We start from the raw sequence: 23544 nt of genomic DNA on the forward strand, positions 1-23544 counted from the left end.
TATCGAGCTTCTTGAGTGTTGTGGGAGCTGCACTCATCCAGGCAAGTGGGGAGTATTCCATCACACTCCTGACTTGTGCCTTGTAGATGGTGGACAGGCTTTGGGGAGTCAGGAGGTGAGTTACTCACTGCAGGATTCTCAGCCTCTGACCTGCTCTTGTATCCACAGTATTTGTATGGCTAGTCCAGTTCAGTTTCTGGTCAATGGTAACCCTCACTGTGAAGCACCTTGGGATATTTTGCTATTTTAAAAGCACGATCTAAGTGCATGTTGTTGTCAACTCGCATCAAAATCCTTTCACGATAACAAACTAACATTGTCAGCCAATTTTTCTAAGGTCTTGGCATATAATAGCAGCATATGGCCTGTTCTTGCATCAGAAGGCACAGTGTGTGATCATCAGGAGCTGCCTGTTGTCATCCCCTCCCTCCCCATTCGAATCCTGTTTGGTCCAGGTAACCTGAATTCTGTGCACTTGGCTGCAATCCTAGTGAGGCAATTGAGGAGTGAGTGAGACCTTCTCCACCTTCGAACTCCTGTGATCAGCAAATTCAGTGCCTGGCTGAAAATTAGGAAGTGCATGAAAAAGACTTGCAAGAATTAAAGGGGATGGAACTAACAGGAAAGGTTGAGCAGAGTGGGGATCTTTTTGCTGACTTAAAACCAGAGCTGATTGAGGTCTGAAAATGATGGAGGGGTTTGCCGCAGTGAGATGTGGAGAAACTTTGGGGTGAGTCCAGAACTAGACGATATGGTGCAAAATACTGAGTGCTGGAAATCTGGAGTAAAAATAGAAAATGTTGGAAATGCTCAACAGGGCAGGCAGCATCGAGAGAGAGCGTTAATATGTCAGGCCGATAACCTTTCGTCAGAACTGGGAAATGTTAGAGATTATAAGAAGTTTTAACAAGTGCAGAAGCTGGAGAAGGGGAGGTCTGTGATGGGGTGAAATCAGGAAAGGGGATGATGGTGCAAGGGAAAAAAGAGAGACTTGCATTTCAATAGTGCTTCAGTGATCACAGGACATCCTAAAGTGCTCTACAACCAGTGAAGTAGTTTTGAAGTGTAGTCAGTTGCTTTTTCACAGGATGTGGGCGTGACTGGCTAGGCCAGCACTTGTTCAGTTGGTAATACAGCAAGTTCCCGCAAACAGCATTGCGATAATGATCTCTTCTGTTTGTGTGATATTAGTTGAAGGGTAATCCTTAGCTCTTCTTTGAGAGCGTGCCCGGGGATCATTTCCACCCCCCCCCGAGCTATGACATCTCTGACAGTGCAGCACTGCACCGGGAGTGTCAGCCTGGATTCCTGCTGTGGGGCTTGAACCCGCAACCTTTTGACTCAGAAGTGAGAGTGCGGCTCACTGAACCACAGCTGACACCTAGGCGAAAGGACGTAGTTATGGAATGAGTCAAGAAACAAGACAAAAAGCTGGGTCCAGTGGATCTGTAAATTGTAACAGCCACTGTCAGGAAAAAATGGGAGCACTGGTTATGATCTGAAATTGTTGAACTCAAGAGGCCATAAATATAAGATAGCCACTGACATCAAATAAAGAATTTAAGAGGAATTTCTTCATACAGAATGTAGAGTGATTAAAGCAAAGGCCTGGTGTACACACAAGGAGGAAGAGAATAGAGGGATACAGTGTTAGTGAGAGGAGGCTTGTGTGTAGTATGATGCAGGTAGGTTGAAGAGCCTGTTTCTGCACCAGTTAAGGTAGCCTTCTGTCTCTTAAAACAATGATGGTGGCCAATTCCATGTTAAGCATCACCTGGTGGAGTGGGGCAGGAGCCCCACTCTGGCTTTGCCAGTTGCTGTTGCATTTGCTGCCGATGAAGACAGTGGGCTGGGAAGGTTCATGATTCACTGACCTCTGTTTTCTCTGGGCGTCTTCTCAGTCAGTTGAACTTTTCGGTTCTGCTCGCCACCTCCAATGCCCTTTCAAAAAGCCAGCCTCCAGAAGTCACGGCCGTCAGTGACTGTCTCCCAGTTGTTAGTGTCAATGTCTGCCGTCTTCATATCTCACTTTCAGGTGGCCCTTGTAGGGGAGGTACGGACACCCAGGAGATCGTCACTCAGTGGTCATTTTACAGTGCGGAAGGTCTTTTGGCAGGCAGCTGTCATCAATCCGATGAACAAGCCATTGCAGACATCGTTGGCTTAGCAGTGAGTGTATGCTGATGTAACTAACTCCAGGATGCCTAAGTTGGTGGCCTTGTCCTGTCAAAAGATGCCAAGGATACATCTGAGACAGCGAAGGTGGAAACTATTCAGCCTTTTCTCCTGCCCAGCATATTTTGTCCGGGTCTCACCACCGTGGAGGAGTGCGCTGAGGATGAAGGCTTGGTAGACTCGCAGTTTGCTGTCCTCAGTCAGTTTGCTATTGTTCCACATTCTCTTATTCCTTTGCACTGCAGGTTAAACATAATAGTTAAACTCCATAATATAACGATGGATAATCGTTGAATGGAATTCCTAGACTGGAAATTAGTTAAACGAAGCACAATAAAGATGGCAGGACAGGTTATGTGCTGCAGCTGCGGTGTGTGGGTGCTGGTGGACTCTAGTGTGTTCCACGGCAGCCACAGTGCCTGCAGCTCGAGGAAGTTTGGCTTAGAGCCACTGAGCTGGAGTTGGAGCTGCAGGCACTGTGATGTGTCAGCGAGGGGGAAAAGTTATCTCAACACTCTGTTCCAGAAGGCAGTCACATTCCTTGGGCTAGGTTCTTCACCTTTGGTCCATGCTCATGGGCAGGATGATGTGGTTGTAAGAAAGGCAGGCATGGGGACCCAGAAGGCAGTAATGGAGGAACCTCAGTAGGTTTGAGGTTCTTTCAGCTTGTGTGAACAAGAGCAGGGACTGCAGGGAGGATGAGCAAACTGATCACGGCACCTTGGTGCAGGGAGCCATTCAAGTGGGGGTGTAAAAAGGAATGTAGTTATAGTAAGGAAGAGTATAGTTAGGGAGATAGATACTGCTCTCTGTAGCAGAGAGCATGAGTCCTAAAGGCCATGTTGCCTGCCGTTGCCAGGGTTAAGGACTTCTCCCCCGGGCTGGAGAGGAACTTGGAGCGAGAGGGGAAGGGTCCAGTTGTCGTGCTCCCCATGGGTACAAATGACATAGGCAGGACTAAGAAAGGGGTTCTGCTAAGAGAGTATGAGTCACTAGGGACTAAATTAAAAAGCAGAATCACAAAGGTAATAATCTCTGGATTATGACCTGAACCATGGGCAAATTGGCAGAGGGTAAATATGATCAGAGAGTTAAATGCGTGTCTCAAAGATTGGCATGGGAGAAATGGGTTTTGATTTATGAGGCACTGGCACCGGGACTGGGGAAGGAGGGAACTGGACTGTTGGGACAGCCTTCACCTGAACTACACTGATACCAGCACCCTGGTGAATCACAGTTTCTTTTGAACAATACATTCAGGAACCAAAACAAAAACAGAAACAGAAATACCTGGAAAAGCTCAGCAGGTCTGGCAGCATCGGCGGAGAAGAGCGCAGTTGACGTTTCGAGTCCTCATGACCCTTCAACAGAACTAAGTAAAAATAGGAAAGGGGTGAAATATAAGCTGGTTTAAGGAGGTGGGGTGGGGTGGGGGGGTGGTGTTGGGACAAGAAGAGCTGGATAGAGGGCCAATGATAGATGGAGTTAACCAAAAGATGTCACAGACAAAAGAACAAAGAGGTGTTGAAGGTGGTGATATTATCTAAAGGAATGTGCTAATTAACGGTAGAAAGCAGGACAAGCAAGGTACATATAGCTCTAGTGGGGGTGGGGTGGGGTGGGGTGAAGGAGTACTAAAAAGGCTAAAAGGTAGAGATAAAACAATGGGTGGAAATACATTTAAAAATAATGGAAATAGGTGGGAAAAGAAAAATCTATATAAATTATTGGAAAAAACAAAAAGGAGGGGGAAGAAACGGAAAGTGGATGGGGATGGAGGAGAGAGTTCATGATTTAAAATTGTTGAACTCAATATTCAGTCCGGAAGGCTGTAAAGTGCTTAGTCGGAAGATGAGGTGCTGTTCCTCCAGTTTGCGTTGAGCTTCACTGGAACAATGCAGCAGGCCAAGGACGGACATGTGGGCATGAGAGCAGGGTGGAGTGTTGAAATATTCTGGAACCAACTGGGAAACAGGTTATTTTAGACCTGGTAATGTTTAAGGAGAGGGGGTTAATTAGTGACTTCATAATAAAGGACCCTTTAGGAAAGAGTGATCATTACACGATAGAATGTCACATTCAGTTTGAGGGTGAGAACGTGGGTCTGAGATGACTGTCTTAAACTTACATGAAGGCAATGACATGGGTATGAAGACAGAGTTGGCTAAAGTGGAATGGGAAAATAGATTAAAAGGATGACAGCAGGAGAAGCAGCGAGACACGTTTAAGGAGATATTTCATAACTCTCATCAAAGATCATAGAATCTTTACAGCGCAGAAGGAGACCATTTGCCCCATTGAGTCTGCACTGACTCTCTGAAAGAGCATTCCACCTAGTCCCACTGCCCTGCCTTATCCCTGTAACCTTGCAGATTATTTCTTTTCAGGTAGCAACCCGATTCCTGTTTGAATACCTTGATCGAACCTGCCTCCACCATCCTTTCCGAAAGTCTGCTCCAGACTCCAATCACCCTCTGGTTGAAAAACGTTTTCCTTGCATCACATTTACTCCTTTTGACATTATTACTCTTTTTACCACATTCCATTAAGAAAGACTCTATGAGAAGGATGCATTGAGGAAGTTAAGGATGGTATTGAATTGAAAGCAAAGGCGTACAATGCTGCACAGGTTGTGGTAGCCCACAATTATGAGGAAAATTTTAGAAACTAGCAAGGGATGACTATAAAAAGAGAGGAATTGAAGGACAAGAGAAAACTAGCAAGAAATGTAAAGTGTAAAAGTTCTACAAGTATATAAAAAAGGAAAAGAGTAGCTAAATTTATCTTGGTCCCTTGAAGGATGAAACTGCGGAATTAATAATGGGAAAGGAGGAAATGGCAGAGACCGAGAACAAGTGTTTTGTATTTGTCTTCAGGTTAGAAGACACACAAAGCATCCCAAAGGTAATAGAGAAGCAGAAGGCAAAAGGGAGGGAGGAAATTAAAACAAGCAGTATCACTGGAGTAAAAGCACAAGGAAAACTAATGGGACTAAAGGCTGAAGGCCTGGACCTGATGGCCTGCATCCTAGGATCTTAAACAAAGTGGCTGTAGAGATAGTGGATGCATTAGTTGTAACCTTCCAAAATTCCCTAGATTCTGGAAAGGATCCAGTGGGTTGGAAAACCATAAATGTAGCACTCCTATTCAAGAAAGGAGGGAGACTGATAGCAGGAAACTATAGGCCAGTTAGCCTAACATCTGTAATTGGGAAAATGCTAGAATCTATTAGCAGGACATTTAGAAAATCATAATATCATAATACAAACAGGCAGAGTCAACATGGTTTTGTGAAAGGGAAATCATGTTTGACAAATGTATTAGATTTATTTGAGGGTGTAACAAGCATGGTGGATAAAGGGGAACCAGTAGATGTAGTATATTTAGGCTTCCAAAAGGCATTTGATAAGGTGCTACATGAAGGGTTATTACACAAGATAAGAGCTCATGGTGTTGGAGGTATTTTATTAGTATAGATACAGGATTAGTTAATGAACAAGAAACAGAATCACCATAAATGGGTCATTTTCAATTTGGCAAATTGTAATTAGTGGAGTGCCACAAGGATCAATGCTGGGGCCTCAACTATTTATGATCTATATTAATGACTTGGGTAAAGGAACTGACTATGCTGAAGCCAAATTTGCTGTTGATACAAAGACAGGTAGGAAAGCAAGTTGTGAGGATGATACAATCAGTCTGTAAAATATATAGATATAGATAGTGAGTGAGCAAAAAATTGGCAGAGTCACAAAGTTAGCTTGCATGTTATCCAAAGAATTTGTAAGGCAAATGGAATGTTGGCCTTTATTGCAAGGGGGATGGAGTATAAAAGTAGGGAAGTCTTGCTACAGCTTTACAGTGCATTGATGAGACCACATCTGGAGTGCTGTGTACAGTTTTGGTCTCTTTATTTAAGGAAAGATATACTTGCATTAGAGGCGGTTCAGAGAAGGTTGCCTAGGCTGATTCCCTGGATGAAGATGTTGTCTTATGAGGATGAGTTGAGCAAGCTGGGCCTATACTCATTGGACTATGTCACAAAAAGTTAATATGCAAGTACAGCAAGACATGAGGAAGGTAAATGCAATGTTTGCATTTTTTGCAAGGGGAATGGAATATAAAAGTAGGGAACTTTTACTGCAGCTGTACAGGGCCTAGGTAAGACCACGTCTGGAATACTGTATACAGTTTTGGTCTCCTTACTTCATAAAAAGATAAAATTGTGTTAGAAGCAGTTCAGAAAAGGTCACTCGGCTCATTACTAGGATGATGGCCTTATCTTTAGAAAGTTTGGGCCCATACCCATTGGAGTTTATAAGAATCATATTGAAACAGATAAGATCCTGAGGGGTTTTGTCAGGGTGTTTACCGGGACGATGTTTCCTCTTGTGGGAGAGACTAGAACTAGAGGACACAGGGTGAGGTTACAGGGGGGGTGTTGGGGAGAGAAGGTTAGACGGGGGGCATTGAGGGGGAGATTAGCTGCAGATTTGAATTGTTTTGTAAATGTAGTGTTCTCTTTGTAGCCACTTTCCTAATATCAGTTGATTGCTCTGTGATTAATTTTCCTGAGAGAATCAGCATTGGGACTCCAATTTCACCATTGCTACAGTCACTCTGCCTACTGCATGCAGGTGTCATGAAAGAAAGACAAAACCTACATTCATACAGCACCTTACATGATGTCCCAAATCACTTTACAGCCAATTAATTACTTTTGTGTTGTAGTCACTGGTATAATGTAGGCAATGTTGTGAAATGGCAGAGCAGGCTCGAGGGGCCGAATGGCCTACTCCCGCTCCTGATACCTATGTTCAGATGTCATTCTAGGATGGATGAGATGAACTTGGCTCGATGGCCTTTGTCATCCATAATTATCTTGTGAACAGAGGGTGGAATCATGGCTGGAGTTCTGTTTATTTTGTTGCTAATGGAAGTTTACTGTGAGCAGGCTTTGTGGGGTGAGATTGCCAGGACAGGGGTGTGTAATAGGCTCATAGTGAATCAGTAACCTGTTTTATCCTGCACTTGATTCTCAAGAGTCTTTTCCATTGACTTCAATCTTGTCCTTTTGTCTACTTGCCTATTACCCCACTCCATCTTGGTGCTTTTGAGTTTGTTGAGGAATGAAATATCATGATAAAGTTGTGCTGAAAATAGCAGATATTGAAAACATATTGTAGGGGGAAGCAGCAAAGTCTTCAGACTTGCTGATCACAAAACAGGTTGGTTCACAATTCTTTGTCTTTGTTCTCTGGCCTCTTAAAAGCTCTGTTGCACAGACACACCCGAGGGCCTGGAAGCAGGAGAAGCTCCTGGGCCCAGGGTCTCTCACTCTGGCCCTGGTTGAGGCCACAACCAGATCAGCCGTTGTCTTATTGAATGGCAGAGCAGGCTGGAGGGGCCGAATGGTCTACCCCTGCTCCTATTTCACACCTTGTAATTTGATGAGGAACAAATGAAGACACTGGAATAAGGGAAAATCAGCAAAGGGCAGACTCTGCAAGATTACTGGAGCAGTTGGAAAGACTTGCATGTCATTGGGACCGCCCTGAAAGATGCAAACTGCTTCACAAGTATGCAGCTTGCATTTCTATAGCACCTTTCTCAACCTCCGGATGCAGGACATCATGTAAGGAAATCTGGCAGCCAGTCTGCACACAAATGACAATGTGACGATGACTAGGTCATCTGTTCTCATCTAGGTTGAAGGATAAATATTGGCCAGGACACCAGGGACAACTCCCATCCTCTTCTTCCACTAGTGACCATGGGATCTTTTGTGTCCACCTGAGGGAACAGACAGGGTTTCATGTCTCTTCTGAAAGATGGCCCCTTGGAAAGTGCAGCGCTTCCCTCAGTATCACACTGGCAGTGTCAACCTGAATTTTGTGTTCAAGTTCCTGGACTGGGGTTTGAACACACAAGTGTGTGTATCTGTGATATTGGATGTAGACAGAATTCTCAATGACTGCCCTTGTTGAGGTTTCTCCAAGAGGGTCAGTTGGATATAAGACTTTAGAAATCCAGATTTATGCAAGAACTTTAAAAATGGTCCATTGTGGGTGATGAGTGGTCTCTGTTTAGAGTTTATCATCATTCATTCGAGGTCAGATGGTCTAGAAATGAGATGGACCTGACAGCTCACAGTACAAGTCATCTTTAAAATGGCATGTGCTCTTGGGCACGTTTGTACTACAGGGCACTCTTGCTATGAATGGCATTTAGCTTGCTGTACATTTATTTTAGCTTTGCAATCTTCAGTACTGGGTCACTGAGAAGTGTCCATATTCAACCACATCTTGCATTAAGAAGTGCAAGACAAATGTACTGAGACGTCCCAAAGCGCTTCACAGTAGTGATTATCAAGCACAATTTGACACACAGCCACATTAGGACAAATGACCAACAGCTTGGTCAAAGAGGTAGGTTAAGGGGTGTCTTAAAGGAGGCAAGAGTGGTGGAGGAGTTGAGAAGTTTAGGAAGGGAATTCCAGAGCTTGGGGTCTGAACAGCTAAATTCACAACCACCAATGATGGAGTGATTTAAACTGAGCTCTGCAAGAGGCCACAATAAGAAGAACGCAGATCTTGGAAGGTTGTAGGACTGCAGGAGGTTATGGAGGTAGGGAGGGGTGAAGACATGGATGGTTATGAGAAGAGGGTTGGGAATTCCAATGCAGCAACACCTGGATTTTAAGAGCAAATCCGTGACCACAGCGAGCGATGAGTAAACTGATTGCTACTCATATCCTAACTGGCATCAGAGTTCTGACTAGGCTGAGCTTTACAGAGGCTAGGAATTGGAAGGCCAGTCAGAATTCACCAAGTATAAGGCCAGATTTGTAGTGCTGATTAGAGATTTGCTGAGATACTCTTTCGACCTAGTTTCCTTTTTAACAGTGGTCTGAGGGGACATTTTGTAATGCATTGACGGAGCAGACATGCTTTCAACAAGAAACAGAAACTTTATTACAGGAGAGCTTTTCGGGTGCTCTAAGCTCAAACAGGGCTCTCATCAGGAAGTTCCCCCGGATTGCCCGCACTTAGGGCCCATTGGGTGGAGCCTCCTGGAACATCATGTGACCCCTGATAGACAGGAGAGGCTATACCCAAAGTTACTACGTTTCCTCCCCCTTTTAGGTTTTTTTACACTTCCTATTTACAGGGAAACATTGAATATCCAACAACAGATACATATATACAACTTCAGGTGATTACAGATCAAGTCTCTGAGGTGCTCTCCTTATCCAGCTACAGCAGCATTGCTCTACCACTTGAAGTTCCTCAACAGGATTGAAAGGATCTGGAATTGCAGCATGAGAAACATCATTAGAAAGTAGCAGTTCTGGGTTTGGCAACTCTACAGAGGCATCGGGCGTATCAATTCTAGGCCAATCTGTCGCCTCAGGAATTGATGGTTTGATGATAACCTCAGGCGGAATAGCTGGTTGTTGGAATAGCTCTCTGACATGAATATGATCGAAACAAAAACAGAATTACTTGGAAAAACTCAGCAGGTCTGGCAGCATCGGCGGAGAAGAAATCAGTTAACGTTTCGAGCCTTCGTGGCCCTTCGGCAGAACTGATTTCTTCTCCGCCGATGCTGCCAGACCTGCTGAGTTTTTCCAGGTAATTCTGTTTTTGCTTTGGATTTCCAGCATCCGCAGTAGCTTTTAGCTTTTTGTTTTTATGAATATGATCGACGTGCTTATGGACGATTCTACTTCCACTCGTGCTTAGAAAGATCATGGACTCTGAGGCAATGGTCCCAGGACTCCAACAAGGTGCTCTTCCGAAATTTCGCACAAATACCGTGTCACCGACGCGGAAAGTGCGAGCTTTGCTGTGCATATCGTGATTCAATTTTTGATTTCTCTGATTCCGCCCTACCTTCCCCTTTAAAATGTGGAAACACCAGGCTTAATTGTGTACGTAGGCGCGTTTCATCAATAATTCAGACGGTGTTGAACCTGTTGTGTAATAACGGAGAAGAAAGCGAGAACGTTGGGATTCTAGAGATAATGGAGACAGTGCTTGACCATGACTTTAATGTCACCGTCAATGCCGGGCCCCCTGACGTAGTGTTGCGCAAGCGTTTTCAGATATGCCTGGATGCGCACAGTAAGGATGCGTCAGGAGCGGTTCTCTCCCTTGTGCAGGGGCGACAACTCTTGATCCCCAAAACAAAATTCCATCTTGACAGCTTAACACTGGTATTTCTGTAATGGAATGGTCTCAAATCTTCCGAGACCGGTGAATTTGACCATCCCCTCACGAGAAAGAGTCTCTGACTTCCGACGTATTGGATCTGTTCATCCAATTTCTAATTTGCTTTGCACGTGCAGGTGAAGAATCCAGGAACCTCAGCAATAGCACAACCTCTTGTGGAATAGGAGCGTGGACGATGCTATGTAGTAATGGGAAACGACAATGCGTCTGCATTTGCAATCTGTAAGACAGGGGCAGTGCGTAACAGTATACTCACACACAGATAATGTCAGAGCCCTAATGTCAGATAATGTATTATTGCTGAGGCTAATGGTGGAATGGCCTTATCCTCACTGAATAGACCCGTTCACGGTTTATGGTCCGACGCTATGGTGGAATGGCATCCATGCAGATACTGGTGGAATTTCTTCATTCCGAATATCACTGTTAAACCCACCTTTTCTAGCTGGGAATAACCCTTCACGGCTGTGGAGGGAGTTCTTGAGATGTAGCCAATGGGCCTTTCAGATCCATTTTCCATTCTGCGATAACAGGACTCATACACCATAAGGAGAAGCATCACATGTTAATGCCAGCTCCTTTCAATGGGTCGTAGTGTACCAATAAACACAACAAATGCAACAGTTTTACTTTCACAAAGGCTTCTTCCTGTTGTGAATTCCACAACCAACAGTGATTCTTTTTTAACAAGTGTAATGGTGCCAATGCAGTGGATAAGTTAGGCAAGAAGCAGCTAGTGTCATTGATCATACCCAAGAAGGACTCAGGTCCGGTTACATTGGATGGTGAGGTTGCATCTTTTATTGCCTGAACTTTCTCTTCTACCAGATGCAAACCCAGGGTGTCTACCCTGTGACCCAGGTAATTAACGTCCGGCACTTGAAATGTGCATTTTTCCTTCTTTAACTGCACACCAGCTTCCATGAACCTCCTTAGCACCTGCTCCAGATTGACCAAGTGTTGGGTCTCAGTTGACCGTGTGATCAGAACATCATCTAGGTATACTAACGCTCAGGGAAGTCCTTGCAAAAGACTCCCTATTGTTCTCTGGAAGATGGCGCATGCAGACGATACTCCAAAGGGTGGGCGAGTGTACAGATAAAGACCTTTATATGTGTTAATAGTCACGTATTCTCTCGATGTGCTATCCAGCTCTAATTGCTGGTAGGCGTGGCACATATCCAATTTTGTACAGGACTTGCCTCCAGCTAGCTTTGCATATAAATCGTCTACCCTTGGAATGGGGTAATTGCCTAGTTTGGCTGCCTTATTCACAGTCAATTTATAGTCCACACAAATGCATAGGATTTGGTCAGGCTTGACCACTGGAACTATGGATGCGGCTCACTCTGAGAATTGGGCAGGTTGGATGATGTCCAGCTTTTCTAACGGCACAGTTCTGCATCCACCTTCTCCTTCAACGTGTAAGGTCTGGTCTGGCCTTAATGAAATGTGGTGTCGCCTGAGGATCCACATATATCTTGGCCTGCACATCTTTTAACTGCCCTAATTCATCTCAAAATACCCTGTTATATTTCCTTAGCAGTTGAGGAACTCCTCCTGTTTTCAGGTGAAATGCCTCAGACCAGTCAAGCTTTCTGTAACCAGTCCCGGCCTAAAAGCCTGGGTCCTTCTCCTTTCACTGTTATCACAGGCAGCTGGGCTGTCTGTTGCCTGTAAGACACTGGTATTGTGGTGATGCCCTTTACCTGAATAGGTTCTCCAGTGTATGTCTTTAATTTAGCAGTTGTCCGCTCCAGGTTTATTGGCTGTCTACCTTCATTAAGATATTTGAGTGTGTGCTTTCCCACCACTTGTGTCCGTATCCACCTCCATTGTGAGTGGATTTTCATTAACTTCATTAACAGTGATAGATGTGGTTTTTTTTTACAACGGGTACGTTATTCAGGGAATAAATGTCGGTGTCGGCAGCTTCAGCTTCTGCTTTATTCAATCATGTTGGTTTGCTGCTTAACGTGCTGTTTCGACTTTGCCCGGCATTGCCTTAGTACGTGACCTTTCTTATGGCGGTAATGGCATTCCGCCTCCTTAAATTTACCGGTGTCCAGTCTGTGGCCACCTCCACATCTATAACAGTTTACTCTTGGAGTTGCTGCTGAAGTGTTTCTACCAGGTTTCCTCATGTTTCTAACAGCAGACGTTGCTTCTCGCTGCGATGCCCTGGCTCTGGTTTTTGTACCACGCTCGGCACTAGGTCCCCGCCCCACGTGAAAAACAGCGCCATGTTGTCCGTGTTGCAAAGTCTGTGAGTCTCTCGCAGCACTTTCCATGGCGAGGGAGATTTCTAGAGTGCGCTTAAAGTCGATGCCGATCTCAGAGTAAACAGCGCCAGATGGCGTCGTCCTGAACTCCGCGAACTAATCGGTCCCGCAGCGTATCACTTAATGTGTCCCTGAGGTCGCCGTGCTCTGTCAACTGCTTTAGGTTTGCTGCATAGGTTGTGATGGACTCTCCCGGGGGCCCTCACTCTGGAATTAAATTTAAAGCGCTCCCATTATTACGGACGGCTTCGGCTGGAAGTGCGTTTTCACGGGGTCCACCGATTCGTTATAGGGCTTAGAATTGGGTGCGCTCGGGGCTGTCCGGTTGTGAATGAGATTGTGTGCCTTACTGCCACATAGCCATACCCAGGCTGGCTTTCCGCTTTCCCTTTGCGGTAATTTCGTCCACTACAAAATAAAATCCGAGGCGCACTACGTAACTAGACTTCCATAGTCACATCATAAGGACCGATTCTGCTGAAGGGGTGCCACTGAAGACTGGCGAGTAGTCTTTTCCTTTTCTTAAGATTCGATGTACTCACAGTAACCAGGTGAGGTGCAGTGTCGGAGCTATTTTACCCTTGTCGTCAAATGTAATGACTTGGAGTGGACAAGGTTTCACGAAGAAACCGGTAACTTTATTACAGAGAGCTTTTCAGGTGCTACATATTCGATCAGGACTCTTGTCAGGAAGCTTCACCACCCCCCACCCCTCCCCCGGATTGCCAGCGCTTTGGGCTCATTGGTCAGAGCCTCCTGGGACATCAGGTGATCCCTGATAGACAGCAGGAGAGGCTATATCCACAGTTACTACACATTTACATTTGGCTGTGACTTTAAAATTAGAGCGCGATCATCAGACGTATTTTTTTTTTGAGAGAGACTCATTTCTAAAACAGGCAGGTCCTCCAGAATTGCCCTGGAGTGTCCAGGAACTAACGATTAATCTCCGGGCCACAGCTTTGAGCATCCAGAGAGGAAACTCTCTGAGGCATTAAAACCGACCTCTGCCCTAATATGTCCTCGTGTTGCTTGGGTGTCAGATTTTGTCTGATAACAGTCCTGGGTGACACCTTCCAGATGTTTCAATGCATGAAAGGTGCTATATAAATGCAAGTTGTTGTTGTCGTCATATTTGTTTGCATTCTCTGGGCTTGGAAGGGCGAGTAGCCAGCAACATTCCCGCAGGAAAGTATACAAGTGGGAACAGGATCTGGCTGGACTGCGATGGCCAATGTAGTCAAATAGCTTACAGACACCCACTGGGTGAGGCAGTGTGGGGCGACAGCTGGGAAATTGGAATCAGGTCGGGAAGGTGGAAAGATAGATGGGAAAAATCTTGCCTATATTCAAAAAAAAAAAATCTCATGCGCACAACCGATGCAGAGAAAAACTGCTTTTCCTGCCAAATTTCTATTCAAGGAATCTGTTGCCCTTTTTGAAGTGTGGGAAGAGCTCATCGGAGTGGGAGACCGAAATCACAATACTCCATCGCTCCGTTCTTCACCGTGACACCGGCTGGATTCATCGGCCTGTTTGTGGAAATGGGTTTAAGGGAAAAACGCGAGGTTCAGAAACGGCAGTGAGTTTGAAAAGCACGACCCGTGTTGGGTTCTTATCAAGCTGCAGGTATGTGCGCGAGTGTGCACATGTAGTAACATCAGGCTGGGGGCGGGGGCAATATCAGGAGCTAAGATTTCTGACTAAAGAGCTAAGCAGCCAGACCTAGCACACAGAAGCTGATCGTGGTTTTAAATGGAAGTGACATTAGTCTCCTTCGCTTGAGAAAGGTGTTTGTGAAAGAAGGCACTAAAAGTATTTTTCTTGTTTTTAAAAACAGCATCACAACGTTGATCAAACAGTCATATTCAAAAGTGATAAAAACAAAAAACTACTGCGGATGCTGGAAATCCAAACCAAAAACAGAATTACCTGGAAAAACTCAGCAGGCCTGGCAGCGTCGGCGGAGAAGAGTTGACGTTTCGACTCGAAACGTCAACTCTTTTCTTCTCCGCCGATGCTGCCAGACCTGCTGAGTTTTTCCAGGTAATTCTATTTTTGTTTTATATTCTAACGTGATTCTGACTCTTCCCTTCTCTCCCTTCCATTCATCACTTGCTAGTTAACAATAAAACCTGGTAACTAGTGCCCAGCAAAGGCCAGGAACAACTTTCTCCCCTAATTCTGGTGTAGCTCTGGATCCAGGAACAGGAGGAGGCCATTCAGTCCCTCAAGCCAATTTTGCTGTTCTACTAGGACATGACTCGATCCATTCTCTTTTGGTTCCATATCCTGTAATTTCCTTACCAAACAAAAGTCTATCAATCTCACTCTTGAAATTTTTAAATCGATTCCCGGCTTCAACAGATTTTTGCGGGAGAGAATTCCAGATTTTTATCCTGCTCTGTGGGGGCGGGGTGGGGGTTGGAGATACGCCCTGACATCATCCCTGAATGGCCTGTCTCTAATTTTAAGTTTTGAAGTTCCTGCACCATAGGGAACAATTTCTCTCTCATGCCTCTTTTAATACTTTTAAAGAAAGATGGAGTTTGCTTTTACTTATTGTCCTTCATGACCTTGGGACATCTCAAGATTGGTTTGGGGGCCAATGGAGTACTTTTGAAGCTTTTGTTGCATATAGGTTTGATTGTGGCCACTTGGTGCACAGCAAGATCCCACACAAGAGTTGAAGCAGTTAATCTGCCTGTGGCGGTGGATGTGAATGTTGGTCAGAACATCAGGGAAATCCCCTGTTCCTTTCTCGAACAGTTTTTCTTTAATGCTTCACAGGTAGGGGAGCCTTTGAGAACTGGTTATATTCCCTCGAGCTTACACCATTGAAGGATGGTCCAGTTGAGGTGTTCAAAATGATTAAGGGATTTGATAGAGGCGGTGGGAGAGTCCAGAAAAATTAGGGCCTGGCCAATCAGGACTGGTGGAAATCCAGAAAACTCTTCTGCCTATTGCTAATGTTGGAATCACTTTTTGTTTGTAAAATTTTTGTCAGGAAAGAGGATTAAAAGTGATGGAACAATAACAGTTAATAGAAGGTGGGTATAGATCAACCACAATCTAATTCAATGACAGAATTGGCTGGAGGGACTCCTTGTGCCTAAAAAGCTGCATGGAGGAGCATCACATGATTTAGCTTCTGGATGCCACTGGCTACTTTGCTGTGATTATTGGTTTAAATAACTTTCATTCATTGACAAGTTGTAACGTACCCCCCCCTCTCTCTCTCTCTTTTTACCCCACAGGATCCTGCTGGTATTTTTGAGTTGGTGGAGCTCGTTGGCAATGGCACCTATGGGCAGGTTTACAAGGTAATTGCTATTCTACATTCTATATTGTCTGGCTTATTTGTAAAGTTGTTGCTGGGCCGAAAGTGCAGGAACCAATCACATGGCAAGCGTGATGTTTCAATTGGTCCAAGCACTAAGTGTCGGAGAATCTTCTTTGAGTTTGAGAGATGAGTATTTCTCCTCTTGGTTGATGTGTCTTAGGACAAAGTCAGAATTACTGTACAATTTGGCCAAAGCCCATAACTGATAGTAAACATGGGAGAGGCGAGAGTTTGGGATGTGGGCAGGAGTTGCAGTTAAAGTTCATACTTCAGGAAGGAGTCTTTGGCGCTGGGTGATGGGGTAGAATGAAGTTTAAAACAAAAGCTTAATTCCTAGCTCCTTCCCTCACTATCTTTTCCCTGACTATATATTCATATACACCCCCCTTGCAGGAAGGAAGCATTTGGACTGAAGGTGAGGGTTGCTAACACTCCATGCTTTGTGCTGGAGTCTCCAGGAATTAATCTCCATATGGCAGTGTGCAAGACAATTAGGGGTGTTTTTTCAAAAAAAAAGTGTTTTCAGTTATTTCTTCTTTGAAGCCCCTTTTAGTTGCAAAAATATTAGAGGTGGGAACCTTGACTTTGACCAGTAGTCATCATCCAATCAGGTAACACAGATCCTGCTTGCTTTCTGATTGGCTATGGGAAGGTGGGGCATTGAGGATTGACATGTCATTCAGCCAATGTGGTGAAGTGAAACAGCGAGCTGGTTGAAAGTCGGACATGTGGCAAAATCTCCGGGAAATGCAACCCACCAGAGCTGGCAACCCTACCAGAGGGGCATAGATGTTATTCAGTGCTTAATTTAAACTCATGCAATTGTCTTTTATTTATTTTAAAATTGAAACAACACTCGAGAAACTCAACACCATCCAGGACGAAGCAGCCCACTTGATCAGCAATCCATCCGGCACCTTAAACGCCCACTCTGTCCACCACTGACACACAGTAGCAGCAGTGTGTTTACCATCTACAAGATGCACTGCAGGAACTCCCAAAGCTCCTTCAACAGCACCTTCAAAACACACAACCACTACCATCTAGAAGGATAAGAGCAGCAGACACATGGGAACACCACCACCTGGAAGTTCCCCTCCAAGCCACTCACCATCCTGGCTTGGAAATATATCGGCCATTCCTTCACTGTCGCTGGGTCAAAATCCTGGAACTCCCTCCCTAACAGCACTGTGGGTGTACCTACACCACATGGACTGCAGCGGTTCAAGAAGGCAGCTCACCACCACCTTCTCAAGGGGCAATTAGGGATGGGTAATAAATGCTGGTCCAGCCAATGAAGCCCACATCCCAAAAAAGAATTTAAAAAAAGAAGAAAAAAAAAGTTGGCTGAGTGGGATGGTGGGTGGCAATGGTATTTGCCATTTATTGGAGGCAGATTGATTGTTTCGGGGGGGTTCATCTTTTGTGGAAATATTTCAAAGGTCTTGGTATTTCCAATCATGATTTCTTCACAGCCCAAACCTTTCTATTTGGGGAGAGGCTTTTGATGCACTTTCTGACACTGATGTGCCTCAGAACCCTGATAAAGTCCCAATGTGTGCAAGTCTGTGGCACTTATCTGGGAATTTTAAAGTTTCTATGGTCGGTTTTGTCCTGCCTGAACTGTTCAGTAATTCCAACAACAGTGTGGGGTCAGATGGCCAGAACCATGGAGAATTGGGCAGTTTGTACTGTACTTAGCCTGGTTTTAACATGGATTTACCGAGCGTTCCATAGCGGGTATGTAACCAGCGAGTCTCTAAGTAAAGCAGCTTGAGTGTCCAAGTACACCAGTGCCCACAGCAATTTTCAACCCTCCCCCCACCCCTGGCAATGTTAACTGCACCGCCCCTCCTCCCCCCACACCCACCCCACCCCCTGCCTGCTCAAGGTGTGAGGGGAGGGCAGTGAACATTATTAAGATGAGGGAGAGGGGTGAACATTGTCGGGAAGTTGAGGGGAGAGCACTTGGCGGGGGGGGCAGTGTGGAGGAGTGGGGGGATGTTGGTGTGGTTAGCACTGAGTGAAGGGAGGCTGTGCTGTGTTGGGGTTGAGAACTCCAATTTAAAACAGTGAAAATCAAATGAGCTGGACCCAGGTTTTAGGGGCTGTGTCTTCAGTTCATGAAGAGAAAAGTGGGTGGCTGTGCTGGGATTACACTTGACAATTGGCCACCCGACACCGTTCATCACTGTTGAAGCCAGCATTGCAAGGAGCAATGGCTGTCAAATAAAATGGTAAGTGGGCAGGTTAAATTGCAGATGGTGTTGGGCGCAATCTCTGATGCTGACTGGAAGATCTGGGGTCCATGTCCTTTCAAGCACAGGAGATCAAAGTAAACATTGCAAACTCTCTGATACAGTTCTCAGGAGTATCTAACTGCAGTCCGTGCATGGATTACAATGATATCCCATAATGTCTTTACCACCTGCCTCATTTAAAATCCCCACTTTGTAGGATTGTGCGCATTTTTCTTAGGCGGTCCAAGGGTTTTATTATCCTCATCAGACCAACTTGCATTGCAACAAGGCTGCATTTTACAAATGGACACTTCGAATTGATGTTTTTTGTCCTTTAAACCGATAAAGGATTTGCATTTCTGTAGTGCTTTTTCCAAAATCCATGTCCCTAAATACCTCACAGATAAAGGGATACTTTGAAGTGTAGTCACTGTTGTAATGTAGAAATGCTGCAACCACTTTGCACACAGCAAGCTCCCACAAATAACAACTTGAGAATGACCAGGTCATCTGCTTTTAGTGGTGTTGGTCAATGGTTTAATATTGACTCAAGGTGAATTTAAAAAAAATTCATTCATGGGATATGGGCGCCGCTGGTTAGGCCAACGTTTATTGCCCTTGAGAAGGTGTTAGTGAGCTGCCTTTCTTGAACCACTGCAGTCCACGTTCATGTGAATGGAAAAGATTCCATGACTCTATTTTGAAGAAACAACAAGTTCTGTCCATTGCCCTGACCAATAGGCATCTCTCAACAAACATAAAAAAAAACAGCTGATATGGTCATTATCATATGACTCTTTGTGGGAGCTTGCTGTGCATTAATCAACTGCCTCATTTTCTACATTACAGCTGTCACTAGATTTCAAAAAAAGCTCCTTTGGCAGTAAATGGCTTTGGGCCATCCCCGATTTGGGAAAGCTGCTACATAAATGCATGTCTGTTTTGCTAAGTCAGGTTAGATTGTCTTTGAAGCTGGTGCTGCAGAACAGGTGACCCAGATAGGATGATGGCTGTACGATACTGACAGGAAATGGTAGATTTCCTCAGCGATGGAAATGGATGTGGTTTCGTGCATCTAACTGGCCTAATGTGCAGGAGGTCTGTTTGGGGAGCTTGTTGTCTTTGGGTTTACACAGTATACTGTGAAAAGCACTGAGTACAGGTCATATTCTTATAAACATTCACCTCAAATAACTCCCACTTCTTCCACCAATGCAAGTGGCAGACCTGTCTCCACCAGTACTGTATCCCAGTGTTATAGTGACAGACCCATCCCCACCAGTACTGTACCCCAGTGTTATACAGTGACAGACCTGTCCCCACCAGTACTGTACCCCAGTGTTATACAGTGACAGACCCATCCCCACCAGTACTGTACCCCAGTGTAATACAGTGACAGACCCATCCCCACCAGTACTGTACCCCAGTGTTATACAGTGACAGACCCATCCCCACCAGTACTGTACCCCAGTGTAATACAGTGACAGACCCATCCTCACCAGTACTGTACCCCAGTGTTATACAGTGACAGACCTGTCCCCATCAGTGCTACACCCCAGTGTTATACAGTGACAGACCTGCCCCATCAGTGCTACACCCCAGTGTTATACAGTGACAGACCTGTCACCACCAGTACTGTACCCCAGTGTTATACAGTGACAGACCTGTCCCCATCAGTGCTACACCCCAGTGTTATACAGTGACAGACCTGTCTCCACCAGTACTGTACCCCAGTGTTATACAGTGACAGACCTGTCCCCACCAGTACTGTACCCCAGTGTTATACAGTGACAGACCCGTCCCCATCAGTGCTATACCCCAGTGTTATACAGTGACAGACCCGTCCCCACCAGTACTGTACCCCAGTGTTATACAGTGACAGACCTGTCTCCACCAGTACTGTACCCCAGTGTTATAGTGACAGACCCATCCCCACCAGTACTGTATCCCAGTGTAATACAGTGACAGACCCATCCCCACCAGTACTGTACCCCAGTGTAATACAGTGACAGACCTGTCCCCACCAGTACTGTACCCCAGTGTTATACAGTGACAGACCTGTCCCCATCAGTGCTACACCCCAGTGTTATACAGTGACAGACCTGTCCCCACCAGTACTGTACCCCAGTGTTATACAGTGACAGACCTGTCCCCACCAGTACTGTACCCCAGTGTTATACAGTGACAGACCTGTCCCCATCAGTGCTACACCCCAGTGTTATACAGTGACAGACCTGTCCCCACCAGTACTGTACCCCAGTGTTATACAGTGACAGACCTGTCCCCACCAGTACTGTACCCCAGTGTTATACAGTGACAGACCTGTCCCCACCAGTACTGTACCCCAGTGTTATACAATGACAGACCCGTCCCCACCAGTACTGTACCCCAGTGTTATACAGTGACAGACCCGTCCCCACCAATACTGTACCCCAGTGTTATACAGTGACAGACCCGTTCCCCACCAGTACTGTACCCCAGTGTTATACAGTGACAGACCCGTCCCCACCAGTACTGTACCCCAGTGTTATACAGTGACAGACCTGTCCCCACCAGTACTGTACCCCAGTGTTATACAGAGACAGACCTGTCCCCACCAGTACTGTACCCCAGTGTTATACAGTGACAGACCCGTCCCCACCAGTACTGTACCCCAGTGTTATACAGTGACAGACCTGTCCCCACCAGTACTGTACCCCAGTGTTATACAGTGACAGACCTGTCCCCACCAGTACTGTACCCCAGTGTTATACAGTGACAGACCTGTCTCCACCAGTACTGTACCCCAGTGTTATACAGTGATAGACCCGTCCCCACCAGTACTGTACCCCAGTATTAAACAGTGACAGACCCGTCCCCACCAGTACTGTACCCCAGTGTTATACAGTGACAGACCTGTCCCCACCAGTACTGTACCCCAGTGTTATACAGTGACAGACCTGTCCCCACCAGTACTGTACCCCAGTGTTATACAGTGACAGACCTGTCTCCACCAGTACTGTACCCCAGTGTTATACAGTGATAGACCCGTCCCCACCAGTACTGTACCCCAGTATTAAACAGTGACAGACCTGTCCCCACCAGTACTGTACCCCAGTGTTATACAGTGACAGACCTGCCCCCTCCAGTATTGTATCCCAGTGTTATACAGTGACAGACCTGTCCCCATCAGTACTGTACCCCAGTGTTATACAGTGACAGACCCGTCCCCACCAGTACTGTACCCCAGTATTAAACAGTGACAGACCTGTCCCCACCAGTACTGTACCCCAGTGTTATACAGTGACAGACCTCTCCCCACCAGTACTGTACCCCAGTGTTATACAGTGACAGACCCGTCCCCACCAGTACTGTACCCCAGTGTTATACAGTGACAGACCTGTCCCCACCAGTACTGTATCCCAGTGTTATACAGTGACAGACCTGTCTCCACCTGTACTGTACCCCAGTGTTATACAGTGATAGACCTGTCTCCACCAGTACTGTATCCCAGTGTTATACAGTGACAGACCTGTCTCCACCTTTACTGTACCCCAGTGTTATACAGTGACAGACCCGTCCCCACCAGTACTGTACCCCAGTGTTATACAGTGACAGACCCGTCCCCACCAGTAATGTACCCCAGCGTTACACAGTGACAGACCTGTCCCCACCAGTACTGTATCCCAGTGTTATACAGTGACAGACCTGTCTCCACCTGTACTGTACCCCAGTGTTATACAGTGACAGACCTGTCTCCACCAGTACTGTATCCCAGTGTTATACAGTGACAGACCTGTCTCCACCCGTACTGTACCCCAGTGTTATACAGTGACAGACCTGTCCCCACCAGTACTGTACCCCAGTGTTATACAGTGACAGACCTGTCCCCACCAGTACTGTACCCCAGTGTTATACAGTGACAGACCTGTCCCCACCAGTACTGTACCCCAGTGTTATACAGTGACAGACCTGTCGCCACCAGTACTGTATCCCAGTGTTATATGCTCTTCTTTACAACCTGGAAAGAGTTCTGTAACTGTTATCTTAGCATTTTAAAAACATTTTAAGTAACCACATTGTTAATTTGTGTGTTGCATCTTAGAGCAAAATTTACCGCCCCCACCCACAAGAAGCCAATAGCAATTTAAACAGAATATTTCTCGTGATTCCCTTTTTCGTTGACTCTGTTGTAAACATTGTGCTTGTGGACAGGCCAACTCTGGTTGATGGTATTCCTGGAGGCTTCATCACATGAACTTCCATCTCCCACTGGGTCAAACAGCTGGTTTCCTTCCCCCCGCATCGCCAGTTTTTTTATATAACTAATAAATTGTTTTGAGAAAATAACAAAAAAGTAGTGCTAATGGTTTAGTTGGCGGGAATGTCCTGGAGTTTAATCTTTAATCCCTGAAGATTCTGGGATAACCCAGCAGGGTTGTCCAGCCCAAGAGTCGGTCTGACTGAGTCTGGGCTTCACATGGGGAACATTATCCCAGGACCATTCCTGCCAACAGTCAGAGGTCCACAGCAGTTTGGGAAATCCCAACCGTCTCCGTTGGTTCTGTTTATGCCATTTCCATGTTATGTTTTTGAATGGTTTAAGCTAGAGAGATGGAAGTGCCTCGCGTACTGGGTCTTGCTCCAGTTCCTGTGCCTTCAGCTCAGCCATTGCCACTGGCTGTGAGTGAGCAGACTCGGGCTGTTGGCTGCACAACTGTCTGTGTGGAACACAGCAGGTCATCAGGGGGAAATACCCCACCCAGTGCTGTATCCGCGGGAAAACCTCCAGGACTTGATACACTAGCAGCATCAGAAAGAGAGATATGTACCTGCACGTGCAACCACGGACACAGGAGACAGACTGAGCATATAGACTAGATAGAGATGAGCCACAACACACACAGCAAGAGGTGAATGCACTCCACATACACTCTCGCACAACACTGGAAAAAGTTTTTCGATCATTTTTAAACTGCAACACATTGTGAAGGATCCCTGTGTGGGTGTGAGTTACATGTTGGTTAATTTGTTTCTGTTGGTACTATTCTAGGCCATGGTGTAAACTATTTCTGAAATCACAGGAAAGCTGTGAAGGAACATGACTGTCTCCTTCAACTTGACATTTTCTCTGCTCTGAGGGTGTTTCTCCCTCTCCTCCCAAGTGCTCTCATTACTAGGGTGTGCTCCCAAGGGCCCTACCTACCTACCCTCTCTAGGCTGTTCCTCACAGCTTAGCCTATAGAGCGAATGGCAGAAGGAAGCCTAGTTGGCCAGGCGAGAGAGAGAGA

General features: G+C 45.8%; 1 protein-coding gene across 3 annotated transcripts in view; it reads left to right on the forward strand.

The window, feature by feature from the left end:
* Positions 1-23544, forward strand: part of LOC144694037 (TRAF2 and NCK-interacting protein kinase-like) — a 242556-nt gene that overhangs the window by 32386 nt on the left and 186626 nt on the right. For all 3 annotated transcript variants that reach the window (XM_078564386.1, XM_078564387.1, XM_078564388.1), the window contains exon 3: positions 15949-16014. In XM_078564386.1, coding sequence (XP_078420512.1) covers positions 15949-16014 — 66 coding nt within the window. The remainder of the gene's footprint in view (positions 1-15948; positions 16015-23544) is intronic.

Source organism: Cetorhinus maximus, chromosome 19 (assembly GCF_964194155.1).
Source record: "Cetorhinus maximus chromosome 19, sCetMax3.hap1.1, whole genome shotgun sequence".
Taxonomy (NCBI): Eukaryota; Metazoa; Chordata; class Chondrichthyes; order Lamniformes; family Cetorhinidae; genus Cetorhinus; species Cetorhinus maximus.